The sequence below is a fragment of the Alligator mississippiensis genome, chromosome 1 (assembly GCF_030867095.1).
Source record: "Alligator mississippiensis isolate rAllMis1 chromosome 1, rAllMis1, whole genome shotgun sequence".
Classification (NCBI taxonomy): Eukaryota; Metazoa; Chordata; order Crocodylia; family Alligatoridae; genus Alligator; species Alligator mississippiensis.
The window spans coordinates 206,589,915-206,616,180 of NC_081824.1; the positions used below are offsets into that span (position 1 = coordinate 206,589,915).

Consider the following 26,266-nt stretch of genomic DNA (forward strand, 5'->3'; position numbering starts at 1 on the left):
TGGCTTGTTTTAAAATCTCCAGGACAAAATCCAAGAATCCCTACTTCTCTAATGAAGTAGCTCAGGAGTAACTTGAAATTGTATAGTCTGGGTTAGGTAGGCAATCCAGCCAGATGATCTAACAGTTTCATCAGGTATTAAACTCAATGTCATAAGTGTGTGGGGACATCAGGATTCTCCTCCCATTGGTTTTACTAAGTTGTCTTTAGTGATTATGAGTGACTATGTGCTCTAGATTAGGAAGGCTGCGAGATGAGTTTTAGATGCTGTATTTGCTATGACAGTTTGAACTTTTGCCCCATACTCTACACTAGTGTTTCCCAACCTTTTCCAGCCCAAGGCAGACTTACATTAATAAAAATATTTTGTGGCACACCTGTTAAGGCATTCCCCATCCTCATACCTGTTGTATCCCATTGCCATGGGAAAATTCCACGGCATACCTGTTCATTTCTGATGGCACACTGTTTGGGAAACACTGCTCTACACAAAGGCTAGGGACAGAAATTACACACAAATCTGTTTAAAATGATCAGAAACTGGTTTAAACCTGTAACAGAATAAAAGTTCAGTGTACATAAACCAGTTTCAAAATGGCTAAAACTGGTTTAAGATCAACCTGGTTGAAAGAAGTATCAGACAACTGATTTGGGTCAAACCGGTTTATGGAACTTCTTTTACAGACCCTTTCCTGGCTCAAGTTAAATTACAGTCCTGCAGCATCCCAGCATTTTGCAGCCCTGGGCTGTACTGTCTGCTCCATAGAGCAGGGCTGGCCCCACCCTTCTGCTCCCAAGCTGGAGCAGTGAGGGCTGGCTCACTGGCCCCTGCCCCTCACTCCTCCAGACAGACCCCTGCTGGGGTCTGAGGCCAGGGAGGGTGGTTAAACTTCCCTTCCCCCAAGTATGGAGCTGCTCTGCCTTGCTGGCTGTGACTGTAGACTACAATTCCCAGAGGCACCTGGAAACAGGAAGAGGAAGTGATGAGCAATGCTGCGGAGTCCTGCTGCTGTGACTGTGGACTGTAAATCCTAGAAACCTTGGGGGCAGCAGAAAGAGAAAGTGAACACAGCCCATGCTGGCTATGTGCTAGAGAGCCATGCCCTAGTGCCCCTTGGCTTCTGGCCTGAGCCACTGCAGGCATGCAGCTGCATTTCCTGAATTAAAAGTGAACGTCTGTTCATTTGCTTATTGGTTCAATCTTTGCAGCTTAGACTAACCTGCAAAGACTGAATCAATTCAGCCTCAGGCTTTTTGACTGTCTGTACTTAGCCAAATTGATCACAGGTGTCTTGAAACTACAATCTTGAAAAATCTGTGGGTTACAAGTACATTGTGTGCTACAGTTTTGTTTACAGTAAATTGTACAGAATTTTTTCTACAGTTATTTTTAATGCTTATCAGCACCCCACCTAGAGTGATGTATTCTGGGGAGGCAGGAACAAAGCCATTTAACTCCAGATTTTCCTGGTTTTGAAACGTTTGTGTTTTGAAACCTGGAGTATAGGCTCCAATTACGTGGGAACATGAGCTGTGTGATGTTTATGGCCTGTACACACCCTTCCTGTCTGTATCAGGGAGGGGGTGGTTTTCAGGACTGTTTGACAAACAAGCCATTACATAAATATCTGTGATCCACATGCTGATCTCTTGTCTGTCCCTGAATCATAAAGTTTCTGACTAACATTCACTAAGAGGTGAATGGGAGAAAATGTAGCGTCTGTGCCATAGAGAGAAAGAAGACCTTGCCTCCATCCCCTATGTCAAGCATATGATGAGTGGTGCCTTCTGCATCATCAGTAGATCTAGATATACAAGGTGTTGTGGTATCCAAACAGTGTACCATGGGAGAAGGAGAAGTCCTCACTTTCAACTGAGAAACATATTCACAGTTTATAGGCTGCTCTGCAGTTTATTTTGGATTGAATGAGAAAGTAGAGGGGTGACTAGCCTGTTCAAAGTTAATATGGCAAGTGTGTCAGTATAGAAAAGCAGTGGAATGATGATGTTGGACATGCAGCTGAATTTTTTAGGGTTGGTTTTCAAAGTTTTCAGATGCATGAGATAGTGTATAGATGTTTAACTGCCAGGTTGTGGTCCTAAGGTTGTGTATCCCTTTTTGTGTCTAAAGTGACCATTTTCTAGCCAAGTAAGTGATGTTCTTGGTGCTTGTTTCTGGTGAGGCAGAAACTTCCCTAATGCCTTGCTTGCCATCTGTTTTGTCCAGTGACTGTTAAATGCAAGGTGCAGTGGCTCAGCTTCAAAAAGGAAACTGGAGAGAGGGGACTGCTTAATGCAGAACCGTTGGTTTGGTTATGGCACAGTGCTGTATGGTCAAATAGATGCAGGTTTAGACCCCCACTGGCTGGGGGGTGGCAACTAAAATCTTGATCTCCTGTTTCCTGGGAAAGTTCCCTAAGCATTTAGCTATTGGTGGTAAAATAAGAGGGCCCTTCTCTTTCACTGTTTGCCCCACTCCCTCATTGTTTTATCCTGGATTTACATTGAGGTACATGTGTATATAACCATGCATGTACCTAGACAGTTGTTAGCCTATTGTGCGTAGCTCATGCACACATGCTTCTGGGTTCACAGAGTGGAGGCAGGAACAAAAATACCAAGGTATGTGGCTAGAAAATTACTATTTAAGTCAGGGGTGGGAAGTTATTTGGTTGGAGGGCTACTTAATGAGTTTTGGAGACCTGTCGAGGGAGGGCCTCTTCTTTTTTCTCTACTCTCTTCTTTTTTGTCTCTTCCCCCCCCTCCCTCCTTCCAGACCCCAGCCAGAGTTGTAGTTTGCCAGAAGCCATGAAACTTAGCTGTGGATCCATATTGGGACTTCATCCACAGTGGGCAGATGGTGGCATCAGCTGTGGGTGCAGCCAGTAGGTTCTGGAGCCCCAACACAGAACCTGCCAGCAGTGTCATAGCTGACATTATTGTCCGCCCAGTGCTGCAGAAGCTCCTGTCTGCTGGCAAGTTGCAGGTGGGGGCTCCGGTTGGGAGCTTTCACTTATGCTGGGAGGGCAGCAGCGTCAGCTGTGGATGCTGCCAGCAGGTTCTGCATCGGGGCTCCGGAATTCCACCACCTGCCCCTGTGGTGGAAGCCCTGCCCATGTCCACAGCTGATGCATCAAGGGCTGATGGTGCTGGGCAGAAGCAGTCCTGCCCACCTGGTACTATGTAGTGGCTGCCAGTTACCCGCAGGCCAGATCCAGTGAGTTAGTGGCCATCCACCCATGGGCTGGATCAAATCTGTTAGTGGGCTGGATTCGGCTCCTGGGCTGTATTTTACCCACCCCTGATTTAGATGCACAAACAGAAATAGATTTTTGTCCTGTTTAATGGTTTTACAATCTGTAACTTGTTTTTAGGTTAATATAGGATCTGCTTGCAACCTTAACTTCCTCCTAAAGTAGAAGTTTGGAACCAGACAAATTGTATGCTTCCTGCAGAAGCAGAAATTGGTCTTTGGAAGTGGCACCTTTAAAAGCAACCTCAGCATCTGTTTTGCTTTTCTTAGATGAAGGGACCTGAATTTTAATCAATGCCCACGTGAATTTTAATTACTATTAAATTAGATTTTCTGTCGTCTTTTTTTTAATTAAAATTTGTAAGCTGAATGGATTGCTAAAGAACTGGACTGACAAGCCCTGAGGTTCAAGCCTTTTGTTTATCAGCAGAAGAGGATTAGCCTGGAGAGTGGGAGAATACGCTTGTCCATACTGCCCCAGATGGCCGTCTTGTGAGGAAAAGAGGATAGAGGATTCTCTAAGCACAGCCAGCACCTGGCCTCTCTAAGGAGGCTGCCAAAAAAAGGAGGCTAGTTGTGATACTAGTTTCTGTATCACATACACCTGATGTGTAGAAAAATGATAGACACTCATTGTCTGGACAATAATATTCTTATGTTACCATATTGTATTATGGTACCATGGTACTCTAAAGGTCGTAGCTGATCTTGGCCACATTTGTTCTGGTAACCTAGAGGAGGAAGTCTCTGTATTTTATTACCAGTGCTTTCAACTGTACAAGCCTACATAGTTTATTTAAAGTGTGTCAGGCAAATACAATAGGTTGAGTAGTGTGTTAACCAGGGAGTATTCTATTTACATAAGTAATGAGACCATTTGGGATTGATGTTCAAAATACAGTTAACTGGATCATAACATCAGAAAATCTCTTGGTAGATCCTCAGGTAGTAAGAGCAACCTGAAACTGGCTATAGCTTAGGGCATTTTACAAAGGAATAATAACTTCTTAAAGTAAATATTATTTTGTCAAGGCAAATAGAAGTATTAGGAAGTAAATTGAGATGTGGTTTTGACAGAATTATAGTGGCTATAATCCTCGTCCTATTTAAATACAACAATCTAAATTACCACCAGTAACCAGTATTTTTAAAAAATGAATTCTTTCTTCAGATGGTCTGAATAAAATTACTTATATTCTGTTTTTTGAAAAACAAATACAGCAGAATCCAGTTTATTTATGGAAATAAATACAAAGGGCTGACCCTAAGAAACTGCTTTTGAAAATGATATGAGAGACATGCTCTTCCTGGTAGTTGATTTTGTTTTATAAGCCGTTTATTCTTTTTGAAGATAATGCCAGGAAAAGAAAAATGTTTATACAATATATTTTAAAGAATGCCTTGAAATGAAATGGCTTGATTTTTTTATTTTTTATTTTTTTATTTATTTTTAATATTCTGGTGAAATTTTTTTGATACTTATGTGAAAGCTGGCGAAGAGATGGTAATGTTACATTTGATCATTAAGGGAGGAAGTGATAAAAATTCAATAATTTTTTGCAAATTATAGTCAGGATTCAGTATCTCAGATGTGAAGCTGTATATTTTAGGCTCTTTGGCAGTTCTGCATCATTTTCCTAGTTTGCCATCAGATGGAAAACTAGAAAGTCATGCATATTGTAAAAATACAGTTTTACTTTGAACCTGTTGTATACTTAAATCGTTATTTTGAGTGGGGAATGCATTAATGATGTATGAATATCTGAATGTTGTTAAATGAACAAGAGCAAGTAAGTTTTGTAAATGAAAATGCTCTTTTGCAAGTTGTGTAAATCTTGATTGCATTCTCTGAAATGCAACTCTTCTAATACATGCTAGATATGTGGTAAACAGATGCCTGACTTCTGTTAACTCTGAGAGGGGCTTATCCACGTTAGTCTGAAGTCAGGCAGAACTTCTGCCTCTTTTGTGAACTTTTAATTGGTACATTTGATCACTGTTTAAGGGTATATACACTGTGCCATGTCTCTAATGCTCCTGGGAAGGGGTGTTGTTGAGCGGGCCTCACCCACCTGCCCCTGCTTGTGCCCCTGCCACAGACAGTAAAATAGAAAAGCAACTTCTGTAGAAGATGTGGGGAGAAAATCCTTAGGGATACTACACATGTAGAACTGATTCCAGTTTGATAATGTGATTCATTTCAGTTATGTTTCTAGTACTCATCAATCTAGCTGCAAATGTTAATACTAAAAGGAGCAAAACTGAATATTGGGGATGAAATCATAGTCATGTGGAAGGCAGTGTAAAACTTTTGACTTTGGTAGGACCAGGGTGTCCTCCTTGATATCTCCTATTTTGCCTCTAAAACTTGACAAGAGCATAGCTCTAACATAGGGGTGTGCAGGGCATGAGGCAGGTGGGAAACCCCTGTGTCCACCTCCTATTCCTTTCCCAGACCCCATGGAGAGGACTTGAGCATTGTCCCTAGAAGTTATGTATCACCAATGTATGCACTACAAGTAGCAGTAGCATAAAAATGACACACTTTCCATCTTGAGGAGGCATAGAGCCAAGGTCTCTGTTAAGTCTTGCTCTCAGAGTACTTTTATTTATCATATTATGTGTGTGTGGAGGTATACTTCTGAAGTTCTGTGTAGTAAGGATATGAGTGATATTTGAGAACTAAATTGATTCTGTTCTGCTCTTAATAAAGTGCATTGCTTTGCTAGATTGGTATTTCAGTTTAATGCTAGGCTGTTTAGGGAGGTCATATTATCTGCTTGCGCAAAATCTTTCTTATGTTAAAGCACTTCCTAGCATATCTGGTATCCAGGTTGTAGCCGTATTGGTCTGGAGGCAAAAGGAATCAAAACTCGTGGAAGAGGTGTTATCTTTTATTAGATCAACTAGATCCAGCCCCAAAAGTGACTGGATCCAGCCTGCAATGTGGGGATTTGAGAACAAGCTGCTGGGTCTGGTACATCCCCTTCCCTGTCCTGCACTGTGCTGATCCCCATTGCAGCTGGCAGGTAAGCTCTCTCTGTCTCTCCCTTCTCTCCTTCCCTACCAAAGGGGAGTGGTGGCCCACAGTGCAGCTGGGTTGCAGGCATCCTGCCTATCACTGTCAAAGGTTGAGCTCCACTGCCATATACCTTGTAACGATTTTATGTGACCATTTTACCAGACATACTTTACACATGATTGGAGAGTGCTGCAGTAAGCTAATGATAAACAATACAACTGCCTCCTGTTTTATGCTGACAATATAGTTCAATCGTGCAACTCTATGCTCACAAAGCACTTGCTGAAATCATCAAGCTGTGGAGAGCTGAGTAATTGAAATGGTCAAGCGGAAGCCTAGTAACAATAACATGCTGGCATTGAAATATATATTTTAAGCCTTTTCAGCATGTGTCTGTTAAATGTTCGACTATTATTATGAGTGATTGGTCATGTTATGTGTAAAATTATTGATAAACTCATACTTCCAAAACTCCAAAAGTATTTTCAAATATATTTCTCTTTTAAATACAAGTGACAAATACTTGTGTTTCCAGTTTTTGAATAGGGACTGATATCTTTTAGAAATAGAACTTATAGTTTAGGAATGTTAGAGTGCATCTGAGTGTAAAAAACACACAAACTCCACCTCACTCTCCTAGTTAGCTTCCTTCCCTAGAATCACTAATCGTTTAGTGCTGGACCTGGGCTGCAACTGGAAACACAGTTGCTTGCACAAAAATATACAAGGAAAATGAGAAGACCACTCTGATTATTTGTAGGTGTTTTTAAAGCTTTTTTTTCCCCCCATAGTAGTATTTTAAAGAGCTAATGGCTGCCAAATTAGTTGTGTCTTGAAATTGAAGCAGGTGAGAAACAATTGTTCTAGACTGTATCCAAACTAAAACTTCTGCTGTGGCACCAGAGAGCTTTTCATAGATTTCATAGACGTTAGGGCTGGAAGGGACCTCAAAGATCATCAAGTCCAGCCCCCTGCCCCAGGGGCAGGAGGTCAGCTAGGGTCCAAGGATCCCAGCAAGATAAGCATCCAATTGTTTCTTGAATGAGTCCAGAGTAGGTGCCTACACCAGTTCTGGAGGGAGTCTATTCAAGGTCCTGGGGGCTTGGACAGTAAAGAAATTTTTCTTATGTCCAGCCTAAAATGGTCTTGGAGAAGTTTATGACCATTGGTGCTTGACTTTTCTTGGGGCGCTCTGGTGAAGAGACATTCTCCCAGGTCCTGATGTACACCCCTTATGTACTTATAAGCAGCCACCTGGTCCCCCCGAGCCTGTGCTTTTCCAGGCTGAAGAGTCCCGTGGCTCTCAGCCTCTCTTCATAAGGCCTGTTCTCTTGCCCTCTGATCATGTACGTGGCTCTCCTCTGGACTTTCTCAAGCTTCTCGACATCCTTCTTGAATTGTGGAGCCCAGAACTGGATGCAGTACTCCAGCTGCGGCCTCACCAAGGCCAAGTACAGCGGGAGGATGACATCCTGAGATTTACTTGAGAAGTATCTGTGGATCACCTTTTCTGTAAGGTGCTTAATTTTTTTCTCTGCCATCTCTTTCCTCTGTGTGCATTTCTACCTGGCCCTATGTTACTAAGTCTGCATGCCAGAAAGAGTGCTTTCTGTGAGTTAAATGCATCTTTAAAAAAAGCCTGTTTTGTACATCAACCATATGGGAGCAGAAGGAAGATGCAGACTGTCCAGTCAAGAAGGTTTGAGATAATGGACCCAACTCAGTCTTAGAACAACTTCACCAGGAATATATTAGGCTCAATTAATTAAAAAGGAGAACATGGGAGCATGAAGGATACACATTAGGTGTTAGAAAATCATTCAGAATTTAAACTACATAGATAGTTTTACAGAGGATACAAAAATAGATTCAGTATCCTAGCCCTGAAAACGTATGGTAGATTAGTGTGGAATTAAGTTGAGTCGCTCAAGTTCACTGTTTTTATTTCTCTGTTTAGAATTGCTGCTTTAAAAAAAATGTGTTTATGACCTTTGGGGAAAGGGTTCTGGTTCTGAGAACTCTGCCAGGAATGAGACAATTAGGCTCCAGTTTTGTATCCGAGAGACCTGGGCCAGTGTAGCTGAGACGTGCTTTAAATTGATGCTATGTAAAAGATTTTGCCCCAGCTTACTAGTCATAGTTACCTTGGTATAATCAGACTCTGACTTCAGTAGGTTTAGCTGTGATTTGTGTTTGTTGTATAAGCTTGATCTAAAGCCTGCTAAAGTCAGTGGGAATCATTTGTTTGGTTTTGAATCAGGCCATAAGTGACATCAGAATTAGTTTCCAATTATTACTGCATTCTTGCCATATGATGTTATGCCTTATCTTTCTTTTTTGTCATCATTCTTCCATGTGTCCACCTGCTTATGGGTTGTAGTAGAAATAGCTTTTAAGTTTCTCAAGCTGAGAGAGATCCATTTTCAGAGTTTCCTACTGGAAATTGTTAGTTCAAAAATATAAAATGTAGGAACATAATTTTTAAAAGGTCTTTCTAGAACAAATTGTTTCAGTGGGTGCATCCACAAGTGCGCTTTAATGTGCGTTACAGTGTCACTGAAAAGCTGTGCTATTTAGATAACGCGTATTAAAATAGGATAATGCGCATAAAGTGTCACTTAAAAAACATGCTCTTTAGTTAATGTGCATTAAGACAGGCTAATGCTTATTTTCCTAGTACCTAAGGTATAAATGTGCAGAGAGCCTGCTCCAATGCGCTGGAAATCCAGTGAGTCAAAGTAAACTCAATTAATTGAGTCTGCTGGAGCATGGAAATTGATGCGCTCTGGCAGCCTTCCATGTCATGTATATCAGCATCCCTGTGCATCCCCATGCTGAAAAAATGGCAGCGAGGCACTTTGAAATAAACAAGTTCAATGAGCTTTAGTTCAAAGTGCCCTGCTGCCTTTTTTTCAGCTTAGGGACATGCGGGGACACTGATGCATGTGAGGCATGGGCATTTTTAATTAGCGCAGCTCTCTAATTAAAGTGTTGGTGCCATGTCCCAAAGCACATGTAAAAATGCCGTATGGGTCCCAGAGCATGTGTAAAAATGCCCTGTACACAAGCAGGGAGGCTGCTTCAATGTGCTGAAATACTAGCAAGTCAGAGCAGACTCAATTAATCAAGTCTGCTGGAGTGTGGCAACTACCACGCTCTAGCAGCCTCCCATTTCTCGTGTATCAGCTACTCTATGGTACAAAAATGGCAGCAGAGACATTTTATCTAAACTTCTAAAGCTTTGTTCAATGAGCTTTAGGTAAAGCACCCCTGCTGCCAGTTTAAAGCGTAGGGACACTGATACATGAGATGCTCTGGATGCTTTTAATTAAAGTGGCCCCCTTCATCCGTACTCCTGGAGCATGTGTATAAATGCTCTAAGGGCATGTCTACACGTGCATTACCATGCTTTAGTTAATGTGCAATAAATCTAGTACTTCCATTGTGAGGTACTAATAAAATGTGCATTTACCTATCTTAATGTGCATTAACCGTTCGACCTCGTCATCCCTTGGGGCGCTCTGGTGAACAAACGTCCCCCCAGATACTGGTGGTCACCCCTGATGAACTTGTAGGTGGCCACCAGATCACCCCTGAGCCCGCGCTTTTCTAGGCTAAAGATCCCCATGGCTCTCAGCCTGTCGTCGTAAGGTCTGTTTTCCTGACCTCTGATCATGCACGTGGCTCTTCTCTGGACTCTCTCAAGCTTCTCCACATCCTTTTTGAATTGTGGAGCCCAAAACTGGACGCAGTACTCCAGCTGCAGCCTCACCAAGGCCGAGTACAAGAGGACAATGGTGTCCCGGGATTTGCTTGAGAAGCATCTATGGATGCAAGCCAGTGTTTTGGTCGCTTTACTAGCCGCAGCATCACATTGCAGGCTCATGTTCATCTTGTGGTCAGTGATGACCCCCAAGTCCCTTTCATGCATAGTGCTAACCAGTGTAGCACTGCTGAGCCTATGAGGATGCTGCAGGCTTTTCCTCCCAAGGTGGAGAACCTTGCATTTTTCAGTGTTAAACACCATCAGACTCTCATCTGCCCATTTGCTGAGCCTTTCCAGGTCAGCCTGGATCACCCTCCTGTCTTCTGGTGTGGATGCTTTGTCCCAAAGTTTGGTGTCATCAACGAACTTAGCCAGTCTGCTTCCGACTCCAGTGTCCACATCATTAATGAAGATGTTGAACAATATGGGTCCAAGGACAGAGCCTTGGGGGATCCCACTGGTCACAGGGCAGCATGATGATTGACATCTGTCAGTTACTACCCTCTGGGTCTGACCACGGCGCCACTTCCCCAGCCAGTGGATCGTGGTGGACCCAAGGCCACAATTGGCCAGTTTCGCCAAGAGGTGATCGTGGGATACCAGATCAAAGGCTTTTTTGAAGTCAAGATATATGACATCAATCTCTTCTCCCTTGTCCAAATGATAGGTCACCTGGTCATAGAAGGAAATGAGATTGGTCAAGCAAGACCTACCCACAACAAACCCCTGCTGGCTATCCCTCAGCTGCTATATATTATAGGTATCAGTTGAACACAATGTTTTATTGATATATTTACAATTTTAAAGCAATTTGCAAGCCTACCAGTTCCTCAATTACTATCATAAAATACATTCTAAATACTTATACATTTTGGTGTTTGATTTTGGGTTTTATATCATGGAAAATCAGAGCTCCCCCTGCCCCCTTTGCTCCCCAGGATGTGGGTCCAGCTGCAGCTGTCCCCCTCCCCACTGCTTTGTGGCACTGAGCAGCCCTGATATGCTGGTGACCTGCCAGTGCCATTGCCCCTCACTCATAAGCCACAGCCCCCCACAACTAGTACCCCTCACTCCCCACCCACAGCCCCCTGGACCCTGCCAGTGCCCCTCACTTACCCCAGCCCTGCCCAGGGGAGGGGAGGCCCAGCTGCTAGGGCTATGGGGCCAGAGACCACAGCCCCCTCCCCTCCACAGCAGCACCCAAGCCCTGGCTGCTGCCCATGAGAGGCGGGGGCTGCTGTGGTGTGGAGTATGGAGCTTAGCTCCCTCTCTCTGTCCACCATGGGTGCCGTAGCTGGAGCAGAGCCTGGGAGGATGGGGAGAGCTGCGGGCTTGGCCATGGGGGCCAGTTCCCAGCCACTACATTCACTCCCAGATTTGTGTGCAGGGCAGGTGTGGGCTGTAGGGTCTGGGTTCCCCCCCCTGCTGCCCCCCCCGGGGGCAGGACCCAGCATGGCAGCACAGTGAGGCCAGGTGCCACTGCTGCGAGCTCCGTGCCACCACGGCAAGGTGCCCTTCATGCCACCATCCCCATTACTGTTGGGCAGGCAGGGGGTGCCTCACCAAGGCAGCGTGGGGCTTGCAGCAGCATCATGCTTCCCCATCCCACCTGCCATCGGAAGTGGTTCAAGCACCTACATTGATCACCTTCAAGAGTAAATTGGATGCTTATCTTGCTGGGATCCTATGACCCCAGCTGACTTCCTGCCCTTTGGGCAGTGGGCTAGACTCGATGATCTTTCAAGGTCCCTTCTAGCCCTAATGTCTATGAAATCTATGAACTAAAGAACACCCTTTTTAAGTGATACTTAGTATGCATTAACCTACTTTAATGTGTAGTAACTAAATAGCACGTTAATTAAATAGCACACTTTTTTTAAATGATGCTTTAATGCACATTAAAATAGGATAGTGTGCATGTGTAGATGCGCCCTAACAGTGGAGGTACTTGATTTCATGCACATTAACTAAAGTGTGTTAATGCATGTATAGACATGCCCATTCCGTTTCAGTGTACTCTATATCTAAACAGATTCCTTCCCACCTTTTACAAAGGTTGAATAGCTTGCAAACACTCTCCAATAATAGTTTCTTATACAACAGATTTAAATGGGGTGTCCTTGCCTTTTTTGTAAAATAAAGGGATTACTTTTGCAAGTAAACACAGGAGGAAACCTGTAGTGTGTGATAATGGAAAATGAAAGAGACATTTTATCCTAGCACAGTTGTCTGGAAAGTTAATGCGTCTAATTTCCAGAACAGTAAAGGTAAATATATTTTTCTGTGAAATGGATTTTGTAAGCTTGCAAAATGTCAAAACTTGAAGGAATGATTCTGGGTCTGGTAAAACCATCCATATATCCTCAAAAATATTTTGGGAGATTTTACAATCTGACTTCCCAGTAGAGCCGTAATCATCCTTTGCATGCTTGCTGTGATACTGCATTCCCTTTTCAATTGCCAGTAGGTGGCACCAGATAGCTAGGCCAGTCTGAAGGCATTGGCTTCAGTTTTGTCCCTGGAGGGTTCATAGAGGGTTTTTACTGTATTGACCATTGGCTGTAGGTTTTAAGTATTTCTTTCCTGACTGCTGTGTTATTTGGAATCCTTTACTGTGTGAAAATGATATGGCAATAATGATAGTCAAACTCTGTGTTGTCCTAAAGCCCTGTAAATTCTGTCCTATAAATCTGTGGACATTTAATGATGCTTTTGTAATGTCACAATAAGCCTAAAATATGTAAACTTCATCTCAGTCAACTCTTGCCTATTGAATTATTAGTTTAAACTGCTGGCCCTGGCAGTGCACTCCTTACTAAGGTAAACATCCATTGAATTTAAAACCTATAGTGCCGAGGGAGGACTTTAGGCTTGGAATAGTAATTGGCTTGCTATTTTGTTACTGGTGTAATGCAATGGGTTATAGAAATTGATGGAGTAGTGGTGATGAAGTCATAAAACTAGAGAGTTTATTGAGTAATTATTAAGGCTTCCTAGCCTGATATAATTCTGATACCCTGTTTGTAATCCTGATATCCTATTTGCATTGGCTTTTTTGTCCCTTCTTTTTTCATATTTTCATGCATATAGATTTTATCACTGTCAGTGCCTTAGCAAGGGAATTGTGCATTGCCTTTTACCCTTCTTTTTGATTTTTTGCATGTTTATTCATTGCCTCACGCACGTTGGGCACAGTTCAGGAGAAATGTTCTGCATATGTCTACACACTTCATTTGTAGATAATGCACTTTTCTTGGTAAAGTGTGATGTGTAATAGTAACGTGTAATAATAGATATATATTATTATATTATGTATTTTGTGTGAATGGTTTTTCCTTATCAAAAGCAGGTGTTACACTTGCACTTTCTCAGTGGTACTATGAGGGGTAGCTCATCAGGTCAGGTTTTGGCTTGGGCAGCATAGTAGTAGATGGGCATAAGTAAGATAGGCATAAGTAAGGACTGACTTTGTTGCGGTTTAGGTGTGGGCATCTTGGGGTAACCAAGCACTGCAGAGTCACTGCTGCACCCTAAGCAGGTGGGGGAGAATGGGTAGAGCTTTGGTTCCATACTGGCAAACCAGAAGTTACTGATGCAAAGTGAGTAATAATATACTGCTAATGTAGCAGTCAATAGGATGTTTGGCCCTCCCTCCCTTCCCTTCCCCTCCCCTCCCCCCCCAAAAAAGATGATTTAACACCTTCCTTGCACTCCTTCTTGGGTGGCATCATGTGGCTTGGTGCACATGGGCACACACTAGGGCTTTTTGCGGGCTGACTGCAGTCAGCATGCCTTAGTCATGTTTCATAAGCAATGTCATGCAGACCAGTGTCTATGAAAATAAAAACTGAAAATTGTGCCATTGTTGTGTCTTTATTGTACCATTTGGCAGATGCACATTCTCTTTATATGTAGTGAGGTATGAGGGTTCTGCAAGTACACGGCCAGTAGAGCTACTGTCATGCGTGGAATCGTAAAATTCTTTCAGGAAAGCAGTACCTTATTTATGATGTTCCAGGAAAGAAATGTTTTGCTGTGTTTCTGGACTGGGAAGCTTTTGTGTCTTCTGAAATCTACAGGGGCTATTTCTGATGCTTATGAAATTGTGGTTTTTCTGTTTGTTTGTTTGTTTGTTTGTGTTTTTGTTTTTGTTTGTTTTTAAACCAAAAGCCCTGACTTTGTCTGTTGTTTTTTTTTCCTTTCAACAGAACTTTTTAAGGAGAAGCTGATGCTGAGGACGGGTTAGAGTGTTCAAGATGACGACGACAGTAGCAACAGACTATGACAATATCGAAATACAACAGCAGTACAGTGATGTTAACAACCGGTGGGATGTTGATGACTGGGACAACGAGAATAGCTCTGCGCGACTCTTTGAGAGATCTCGTATTAAGGCCTTAGCAGGTAAGGATTCAAGTGATGAGACTTCATTGTAGTTGGGTGACAAAAAAAGATTTCCATTCACTAGATTTCCATACCTGATGCTATGAGTTAGTTAATGCTTGGCATGCTATTGCAAAACAATATATATCTTTGAAATCTTGTTATAACTAAACCTGAAATTTTGCCAAAGTCAAGTAGAGCCTGGTGGTGCAAAGTGCTCCATTCCTATTGAGATACGTTACTCCTCCTGATTCCGGTGAGACACTAGAGGGAGCAGTTATTAACAGAATCAAACCTATAGTCGCAGAGACTTCCTTATTTATTATATTTTGAAAAGTCCAGATATCAGACTTCCCTCCCAAGAAGGGCTTGGAATACACAGAGGGAGGGAGAGAGTTGATTTTTTTTTTCTTAAAAGATTGTGTGTGTGTGTGTGTGTGTCTGTGTGTGTAGGTTTCAGTTCAGTCTTTTTCAGATAAGTTTAGGTTAAAATCATTTTAAAATGTGCCCCCTTCAGTTTTGCATATATTTGCTTATGTTAAAAGAAACACCCAACAAGCCTGAAAGGACTAAGATCTTAGACAAAAACCCTTAATAGACTGGAGGGGTACTCTGTACTTTATATGTAATATTTTTGAAGGAGAATACTTGCAGTGTAGGCCTCTATGACTTGAATAAAGAAGCCTGTTTATTTCAGTAGCATGCCATGGAAGTAAATAAAATATAGATAGGTTTGAGCCCTGTTCATTCTTTCTTAAAGTGCTGGTGGGTCCCAGCCTGGCTTTATTTTATATGCTTTGTTCACTGATGATAACAAGATAATAATAGGGGTTTTTTTATATAATTCCTCTATTTTTACAATATTGATGATGTAACATGGATAAGGATTAGTAGCTACTGTACTTGTTTACCATACTGTCTTTGGAATAAAAAAGACATGGTAGGCCATAATAAAATGGTATGGTAGGCTGAATCATTTCCTTTTTGGTCTGTTCTGGCCTATTTTCTCTCTCATCGTATTCATTCACAGTATAGAAAAAAAGAGACCCAGTAGTGCCTGTTAACAATATCTATTCTAGGACCTGACTTGTCAGCTGAAGTTGGTGGTGAGTGACCCTAAATCCTTGTTGGAGTTTAGACCTTGTTCTAGAAAGGTTGCCTGGGAACTTTAATCTTTAAACTTTCAATTTTGTTCAAAAGGAGGGACCAGGGAGTTAGCTCAGTCTGTCTGTATTAGTGTAATTAATTTGCAAAATTGTGCTGTCTGTTGAATGCTTATGGATGTGTATAGATGTTGAATATGTATAAATATGATGAACTTCTCATCATTATATTGAAGATGTGTTTAGATGATGCATTGCCTTATTTTTTTGAGCTGAGTCTTCACACACCTTGATGGAAGATATCCTACGTTCTTCACCTGGGTGTAGACATATATATTGCAATTCAAAATAATATGGAAGAGAGGCTCGTAAGTTTAGAAGTAAGGATTTATGGCATAAAAAACAGATTTCCTCTTGGTTAAATCATTGTGAAACAACAGTAACTTTGTGAAGTCAGTAGAATTGCTCCAGATTGACGTAAATGCAACTGACAGCAGTATCTGTTTCTATTCAGTTTGTTTATCCAAATGCACCTAGCAGGTTCTCTTAGGCAATGGGGAATTTCTGAACTGAGGGTGTAATGGTAACTGTTCCATCATCACTAGGACACTCCAGTAGAGAAATAGACAATATCTTTGAAAGAGCCACCTGGATACCTGCTACAATACAAAAAGCATCCCCTACCCTTCTGCCCTGTGACCGCACACCCGTGGTGGTCACCTACCACCCCACATTTGAACCAATTAGAAGAATCATCAAACAATTGCAGCCTATACTCAATAAGGATCAGACCTTGAGATAAATATTTCCAGCCCTTCTACTCCTGGTTTTCAAACAGCCCCCTAAACCTGTCCCACTCATGATGAGAAGCAGACTCCTTACTGGTCAGCAGGCATCAAATGGAGTGCAGCCTTGCCTTAACCATAGATGCAAAATCTGTCAACACCTCTCCACTGCTACATCACCCTCCACAGTGAACCCAGCAGAATCCAGGCCTTTCCCAAAATGTGATACTGTACATCTGATACTGTGTACCAAATGCCCTCATGGTAACCACGTGGGTGAAACTAAACAGCAACTACACACCAGAATGAACTCTTACAGAAAAAATAGAAAGGACAGTGATATACAGACCCCAGTAGGAGCACATTTTTCTCAGAACAACCATTCCCTTTCTGATCTTACTACCCTTGTGCTAAAGGGAAATGTACCAGTTGCTTCAAAAGGTGATCCTGGGAACAAAAATCCATAAGCTGTGTGGATACTAAGACAAGGTACAGACATTACATTTTTACCAGTGTAAGTGACTGGAAAACAGTCTATACCCGTAACAGAAAACAACGTTTCAGCCCACATAGACTGGTTTAAAAATGGTGGAACCTGGTTTAAGATTTACGCGCCCCCCCCCCCCCCCCCCCCGTGACGCAAATGTGTGTTTGGTTTGTAAGAACCAAGGATCAAACACTGATATTGACTTTATGACATATTATGATCTACCTGATTCTTGAAAATTCTTCTTCACAGTACAGGTAATAATGACGCTCTTAGCTTTTGAAAGGTCTTGATCTCCCACTAATCAAGCTATCTTTAATTGTTCATCTGTTATCCCTGAGAATTTTTCTCTTCTCCAGTTTCACTGAACTCCACACTGTTTTTAATTGTTGTTGTGTCTGCTGCTTCTTTCAGACCTGATGAAAAATGCTTTACATTAAAAATATGTCTAAGTCTATCCCAACCGTGCAGTTGGTTCAATAAAACATATCTCCCACAAAAATCTCTGCCTCTCTCATAGTCATATTTAGTTTTCTTACTGACTTTCTGAATAAACTGTTTTGAAATGCAACTCATAACCCAGAGTTTAAATTTCTTCCAAGGCAGGTGGTCTCTGGTGTGCTATTAACATGCCCTTCTCATCTACAAGACCATTTTTTGATTGTGTTTAAAGCAATATTTTGTGTAGTCTGCTATCAAAATAAATCTCAAAATCAAAACTTCTTGAGTTGTACAAATCAGCTATGAACCACACAAGTTCTTTTTAAAATTTTGGCATAATATTCAAGTTGCTTTGATTTGTGATTATAAAACTTATAATATTGCCAACATGACTAATTTCTAGATCCTAAAGGAATTTAAGGGACACCATAAATGTTTCTGTTTTGCAAGCCATTCTCTTGGCAGGGTTTAAAAATACAAGCTTTAAATTACTGAAAGTATCTTTAAGTGCAGAAAAGCTCTATCATTTCTGGTACTGAGTTATGACAAAGGTGTTAAATTTATCTAAAGAAGTAACCTTTCTTAATGTATTTGCCATGCCCTGTCTAACAGCATTCTGCTCAACATTCAGATGGTATTTGACTTGATCTTCCTTTGTTTGGTATGTGTTAGAAGCTGCACATTAACCAAGTACGTTTGAGTAGCAAGGAGATGATGTCATGTCCTATCCTATCTGTGGCACTGTACTGCAAAGTAATTTTTATGCACTCTGTAAATGATTTCCCGAATCCCATGGTAGCATGCCCACATTCTTGATCTCTGAACAAAATGCCTCAGTCATGTGGGACACTGCGAGCAGGGAAAACAACCTCAGAATATATAGAGCTTTCTGGTTACTGAAACTTGGATTATAAGAACAATGATAAAGAAAATAATTGTGATTTATTTTATACCGTTTCCTTATTAAATTAACATTCGTGAGGCAGGAATGCTACCTGCTATCATGCAGCTGACTGGACTTTTGAGTTAGGCCAGTGATGTGCTGAGCTTCCATGCTCCTCTTAATGAAGTCAGGGGGAGTGGAGGGTTTACAAAGATTGCAAGCATTGCATAGGATTAGGCTTGTAGCAGTGTGGCAGGTGAACAGAATTGTCAGTGTAGGTAAATATAGGTCAGACCTTGTTGGTCTTTCTCATGTCACTTATCCTGTTTAATAAAGTAGAATATTCTGGGAAGGGCTGAAGAATTGGAGACTAATCTAAATGTCTTTAAATGTTTCTGTTTTCAAGAGACCTGCATCAATCCAATGCGAATTTGGAATCATGAGCAAAATGTCTGACCTAATATGATGAGGTTCCTTTTTACTAAATTAAAAATCAAAATAGGAGGCCTGATTCTGCTGCTGTACAGGTTAGCAGTAACTCCACTCACATCAGTGATACAACATCAGTAATGAAGCCTTTGTAAAGTGAGATCAGAATCAAGCCAAGAGCCCTTTAAAAGTTGACATGACTCAAGGTTAAATAGCACCTTACTGTTACCAAGTTAAGATCCTCTTGATATTTTACTTCTCTTCATTAAATACAATAGTGTTTCTTTTGCAAGCAACACTGGCAGGAGATAGATTGTTGATCCAGCTACTGAAATCAGCTGTCCTGTTGACTTCTATGGGAGCTAGATTGCTTCCCATTTGAGCAATAAATAATAAACGTGAAACAATCACTTAAAGGATATATAATACAAGAGAAGTGCTTAAATTATTTAGGTAACCTAAAAAGGCACCAGTTTAAAAGAGGAGAGCCTTGATGTAGACTTGATATAGAGCTATATTTAACTATTCACCTGCAGTTGAATTTTATAGGTTTTATAGCCATTCTGTACAACTGTAATTTTCGTATTTGACTCTTGTGTGTTACTGTTGGCATTGTGAGTACCTTGTGACACAGCATGCTGGCTCAATGTCTTCACTGCTTCAGCATTCCATAAAATCCTCCTCTTAACGCGAAAAGAGGGGGGAAAGAGACATTTTTATTTCAAATTTAAGATTATAGTTACTGTCTGAACTAGTACTGCAGACAGCAACTGATATGCATCTTCTGCCCCTCTGCCTCTTGGGCTGTCTTCCAATCTCCCAAGGCACATATGCAGCTTCAAATTCTTAACATCTTAGGTAATTAACCATTACAGCCAAATACAAGGGAATGCAGGGGAATCTCTATCCTTTGGCATTTTGAAATCAAAGTGGACTCTTCTTCTGACACACATACTCCAGCTTAGCCACAAGGTATTGAGCCAAATGCATGAGTTGCTGAGACTGCAAACAGACATTGCCTTGTGGCAACTCAAAAAGATTTGTGGTGGGACAAAACAAGCGTATAGATGTCCTAACCACTTGTTTCCCACATGCCCAGAAATGTTTTTGTGACAGTACCTATTAACAGTTTGTCCTGCTCTATCATGGTGAATGTTTATATGTTTATGGCACAACAGTGCTGACTGAATGCATTGTCAAAGAGTGCCTGCTGCACAGAGCTCGCTTTTACTTTGAAAAAGGAGTTGGTAGGGTTACCATACTTTCAGTATCAAAAAGGAGGACACTTGGGAGAGGGAACACGGGTGAGGGGCATAGGATTGTAGGGGGCGGCACCCTGCCTCTGTCCCTCACTCCTGGTTCGCAGCCCCCTGACCTCCCCTGGCCCCCCCCCCCCCCCCCCCGGCCCCCTCGCCCGGGCCTGCCAGTGCCCCTCACACACACATGCACACCTTGCCTGCTGCTCCCAGCCCTAAACAGCCAGCCTGGGAAAGAAGAGGCAGAACAAAATCCTGGACATTTGCTCACATTTTAATTCAAAACCTGCCCAGACAGGGGGCCAAAAAAGAGGACATGTCTACGAAAACCCAGATGTATGGTAACCCTAGGAGTTGGGGAACTTGAATAATCCCTACCCAGAGCCTGGGATAGAATGGGCCCCAGAGAATCATAAAGGGCAAGCAGCAGTGGCCCAGATGTGAAGGAAGGAGATCAGAGTACATGCTCCTGAAGATCTCATCAAGCTTTAAAATCCAGGAATCTGTAAATCTGGCCAGCTGTGCCACCACTTTTAATCTAGTAAATATTAACCCCATTTAATTCTTACTGGCAGATGCGTTTCTGCGGTGTTTGCAGAGGGTATATTTACTGATTAGCAGGTCTGTTGGCTGAGTCAGTCATTGCCATTGCTGCAGGACATGATAAAGAGGAGGAAAGATGGCAAGGATCATAGCCCATACCAGGCCCTTTTTATGGCCAAGCATACCAGGATGGATGCTTTTCCTGCTCTGACTCAGAGCAGCTTGCAAAAAAAAGTCAAGTCATAAAAATTGAGACAATATTAAATAAAATGGTAAATGATGAAACTATTCCTTAATCAGTACCCCAAATCTTAACTGTACCTGCTAAAAGTCTACCCAAATAAGAATGTCTAACAGTGCTTCTGTAAAATGTCCAGGCTTGGGCTATGATGGGGCTTAAGGAGGAGGGAGATCCAAAGCTGAGAAGCAATGACTGAAGATGACTGTCCATGTGTTTTTGTTGAATGAACTTGGTGCACAGATGGAATTTGCTCTCAGATCGCAACGCAACAAAAGAAAAGAAGGCATTCTCTTAGGTATATAGCCCAGCCCTAAATGGCCTGGGCCCCATCTCCAGTGATGGGTATGAAGAGTCGGTGGTGGCAGAGAATGTAATTTCTATCACAATAGAGGCTTGAAAGAGAAGTGAAATATATTAGGTCTTCTTTCTTTGCCCATCCAGAATCTTTCAATGTTCTGATCCACTGACCACTCAAGTTAACAGGAGGCTTTCCACTGAGTTCGTTGGGCTTTGTACACAGTTTTCCCAGTATGAGTACTCCTGCTGGTGTAAAAGCCATTTATCTACATCATACAGTGTGTTGTAACACATACCTTTTGATGAAGTTGAAACTTCTTGATTCTCTGTCTTCTTTTGAACTCAATTTGATTGTTGTTCAAGGGTAGGTCTCTCCAATGTAAAAAAAAAACCAACCCCAAAACCCCCCTGTTGGGTAAGGCAGGAATTATTTTTAATAGTCAACAAGTAAGTTCTGTGGGTGGTGACCACAATTTAAAACTACACCCTGAAAGATTGTGAAGGAATAGGTATCTTTCTCCTGAAATCTAGCTGCCTTTGTTAAAGTGGTATGTCTAATATAAAAGACCAAAGATAAACAATTGGTTCAGAAGGTACCATGTTTATGCGATGAACATGAGCTGCCAATGTGAGGAAGCAGTCAGTAAGGCTAACGGCACCTTGTCGTGCATCTACAGATGCATCACAAGCAGGTCCAGGGAGGTGAACCTTCCCCTCTATGCAGCATTGGTCAGGCTGCAGTTGGAGTACTGCGTCCAGTTCTGGACACCATACTTCAAGAGGGATGTGGCTAGCATTGAGAGGGTCCAGAGGAGGGCCACTCGCATGGTCAGGGCGCAGCAGGGCAAGCCCTATGAAGACAGGCTAAAGGGCCTGAACCTATTCAGCTTCTGCAAGAAGACAGCTGAGAGGGGATCTGGTGGCTGTTTACAAACTCACCAGGAAGGACCAGCGGGAACTGGGGGAGTCTCTGTTCCCCTGGGCACCACCTGGGGTTATTAGGAATAACAGCCACAAAGTGTTAGAAGGTTCAAGCTGGACATCAGGAGACATTACTTCAGAGTTAGGGCTGCTAGGCTCTGGAATGGGCTCCCAAGGGAGGTGGTACCCGCTCCTACCTTGGGGATCTTCAAGAGGAGGCTGGACAGATATTTGGCTGAGGTGATATGATCCTGGCACCTGTTCCTGCCCGGGGCAGGGGGTCGGACCTGATGATCTGTTTAGGTCCCTTCCGACCCTAAGTACTATTATACTAAGGTAGAAAAATAAATTGGGAAGGTAATTTTTGGTTCATAGCCAGATGTCAGGAGAACAATTCATCTAGTAGGTAAAAGAATAATATTGGAAAATCTGTTTTCAATGAGAGAGTAGATATGAAGAAATATACGCTCAGATTTTCTTCCAGTCATGTCTAAGGCACCCTGTAGCTGATATGAGAAGGGAGCAACTGATCCTTGCTTTGTAAATCATCTTTCACCTATCCATGTCTTTTAAGGTTCTTTGGAAGGTATAGCAAGAAGACCTGGTAATTCTAACCGCTCTCTAATAGTCCACAAGGGTTTAGTGTTCAAGAATCCTCTAGCATTATATTTCTTTTACTGAGGACAGTTAACTAACAAGATTTGCTATAGACCACCTTTGCTGATAGGGCTCTTCAGAAAGCTTTATTTGGAAGGTCAGAATTGTTTTTTGCTACTTTTTTTTGTCTAGACACCTTGTGCTGATGCATACAGTAGCTTAAAGGTTAAGACATTCTTTTGAGTTGGGTGAAGAAAAGCACGTCACTCCATTTTTTAAACTGAATGTGATTAAAGAACTATTACAATTTTTAAAAATTGCTTGTTTAAACTTGGTCACTTTTCTCCACATTTACGTTTTTAAACTTGGTCTCTTATGTCTCCTTGACTAGTTAGAAGGCCTGAGACTCCCCTGTAAGGCTCAAAAGAGTAATACTTTCATAGTTTATGAAACAAAAGAAGCTTTATTTTCTTAGCTTCTTTGGGATATAGCTTACATGAAGCTGTGTACTATATCTTGCCCTTCCTTCTACATGGAAATGGAAATATTAAGACTTTGTGGTTTAACAGGTGAGGGAATACAACAAAATCTCCTGGGAAGATCATAAAGAAGGCAGGGTAGACGTACACCTCATAGACTGACTAAATAAGATCTATAAAGAGGATAATGTTTTATGAACTCAAGCTCATTTCTGATGCTGTGAAAAAAGCAAAAAGCCCTGTCTGTCCAATATAGATAGCAGAGAGTCATTGTAAGCAGGTGGTAGCATATGTGATATTAGTAGTTGCAGGTGAATGAACATAGATGTTATATTCCTTGTTCTAGTGATAACGTAGTCTGTATAAATGTTGGGGCCCAGCAAAGTCCATTGGAAGGCCTGGTGCTTTGGTGAGGATGGGAGTTAGTCTGTTGTTAGAGACTGTTTGAGGTTGGGGGGCTGCCTATAAGGTAAGACAGGTTTGTCCCCTATGGCTGCCTTGAGATGGTCATACTTTTTCCAGGAGGAGTTGGGTGTTGTTAATGATGTGTCTGCGGTGTTTAAGCTGAGGACTGTAGGTGACAACCAGAGGGATTCTCTTGGCCTTGTTCTGGAGTTGGTATAGTAGCAAGTCAGTCTGGTTTTGTTCATTTGAGTGGCTACAACTTTGGGATTGTATTGTAATTGTAGGAATGTCATATGCCATCACCTGCTTACAGTATCTCTCTGATTCATAAATTCATAGATGCTAGGGTCGGAAGGGACCTTAGCAGATCATCAAGTCCGACCCCCTGCCTAGGCAGGAAAGCATGCTGCGGTCAGATGACCGCAGTCAGATGCCTATCCAGCCTTCTCTTAAAGACCCCCAAAGTAGGGGAGAGCACCACCTCCCTTTGAAACCCATTCCAAATTTTGGCCACCCTTACTGTGAAGAAGTTTTTCCTGATGTCTACCCTAAATCTGCTCTCTGTTAGTTTGTGACCATTGTTCTTTGTTACCCCAAGAGGCGCCCTGGTGAACAGAGCATCTCCGATCCCTTGCTGCGTCCCCCAAAGAATTTATAGGCAGCCACAAGATCACCTCTCAGCCTTCTCTTGCGGAGGCTAAAGAGCCTCCTCATAGGGCTTGTTCTGTAAGCCCCTGACCATACGAGTGGGCCTTCTCTGGACCCTCTCGAGTCTATCAACAACCTTCTTGAAGTATGGTGCCCAGAACTGGACACAGTACTCCAACTGCAGTCTGACCAATGCCTCATAGAGGGGAAGTATCACCTCCTTGGCTCTGTTTGTCATGCATCTGCTGATGCACGATAAAGTGCGGTTAGCTTTGCTGATGATTTCATCACACTGACAACTCATGTTCATCTTGGAGTCCACTATGACTCTGAGATCCCTTCCTGCTTCTGTGCTGCTGAGAGGGTCATTTCCCAGCCAGTAGGTGTGCTGGATATTTTTGTGCCCTAGGTGCAGCACTCTGCACTTGTCCTTGTTGTACTGTATCCTATTGTGTACTGCCCACTTTTCTAACCCGTCCGGGTCTGCCTGCAATTGTTCCCTACCCTCCAGAGTGTGCACTTCACCCCGCAATTTAGTAACCTGCTGTCTACATTAGACAAACAAGGCAATATCTACATGTTAGAATGAGTGAACACTGATCTGACATCAGCTGCAAAAAAAACCAAAGCCCTGTGTCAGAGCACTTCAGCCCCTCTGGACATTCCAACGTGGACCTTAGGATTGCTGTTCTCAGGCAGCAAAATTTTTAAAACCTATTTGAATGGGAAATTGTGGGATAAGAAATCATCCACAGACTGTATTCTGTTAAGTATGGTTTAAACTGGGACTACGATTCTAATCCCACTACCTGGGTTAATTTGTGTGACCTCTTTGTACCTATGGGGTCATTTCTTGTTTGCTGCCCCCGCAACCCCGCCTGTCCCTCACCTCCCTTCTTCTCCCTCCTTTCCCACCTTTTGTATTCACATCACTTGCTGTCTGTCCTTTCACAACATCTGATGAAGCTGAGCTCAAGTTCACAAAAGCTTATGCTCTATGTATATCTTACATCATCAGTCTGAGATGCAGATCTACCATGCCATCTGCCTGACTTTAGACTAAAGTGGCTAACTACCTCTCTATGCTTAAGGACTGTAAAGGCCACCAAGGGAGAGACTTCCATGATCAAGAGAGCTTCATTAGGAGTGCTTTTATCTCCAGCCTTGCAGCGCATGGGTAGATGAGCAGTCTTTCAAATAAACCTCTGGGCTTGTAGCTCATAGTCAACAAGTGGAATCGTATCCACAAGCAAATGGATAGTTAATGGAGTTGTCAAGGAGTTTATCCTATTTATGCATCTTTCTTTTTAAAGTTGGTAACTCACGGTTTTCAGGGTTAGAGAATAGAGAAATTCATACCAGAGATGGTGCTATATAGAACAGGCACACATGAGCTCTTTGGCCTCAAGCCTTACTTTGGAGCAGTCATGTTTGTCCACAGAGCTCCCAGATAACTACCTATGGCCTTTTCCTTTAACAATGAATCAACTTCAGACCAAGAATGAAAAAGATAGACATTCTTTGTGGTACTTGCATTATTTTTAGACATATTTGTTTGCCCTTGCTGTCTAACCTTGTACAAAGAAAGGTTCCTGCTACTTCAATATAAGTACACAGTAAAAAAAAAAACCAAAACATTTAAAATAATGTTCAGAGTCAGTCAAAAATACAGAGCAATGATATAAAATATAGTGCCACAGCAAAACCAGAAAGGCTCATTCTAATATTAATCTTTGCTTTACGAACCCACAGTAGTTGAGATCTGTAAGACTTTAATAAAATAATTGAATTGATTTTACCAAGAAGCATTTAAGGGAAGTGGAGCTTGCAGTGTATGGATGCTTGTAAATAATGTAGAAGCACTTAGGGTTGAAAAGACAAATGGAGGCTGGGTATGAAGGACATTTGAAGGATTCACTTGATACTAAATAGAAACACAAAACATCCAGCACTGAATTAGCAGATTAATCTTTTTTTGTTGTGTGTCTAGTCAGCTGGAATCTTAAGATCTGCTCAAGTACTGAAGACTGTATAAAAAGTGACTTTCCATGCTGTTAGGCAAACTTGCAGCAGTTATAAATGACTGTACTCAACCTAAACTGAGCTGGATCCTTCCTTCCTAAGTCACATTGAATAGTTTCTCACTCTTTGTATAGTGCCATTATTTCAGTATTGCCTTACCCTTGTGATCAAAAGTACTCCTCAGTATGAGGAATGGTGGTAGAAACTCATCTCCCAATTATTGCAGTTCTGCAGCTTGCTGATATCAATGGGATTAATTATGTGAGAGAGAATGGCTTGCAGGAATAAGCGTTGCAAAACTGGAAT

General features: G+C 42.1%; 1 protein-coding gene across 1 annotated transcript in view; it reads left to right on the top strand.

Moving 5' to 3' along the window:
* The window catches only part of SPTBN1 (spectrin beta, non-erythrocytic 1), a 200,417-nt gene that overhangs the window by 44,752 nt on the left and 129,399 nt on the right, over positions 1–26,266 (top strand). Inside the window, exon 2 of the mRNA XM_006274441.4 lies at positions 14,249–14,444. Within this exon, the coding sequence (XP_006274503.1) occupies positions 14,297–14,444 (148 nt within the window). The 5' untranslated portion in view covers positions 14,249–14,296. The remainder of the gene's footprint in view (positions 1–14,248; positions 14,445–26,266) is intronic.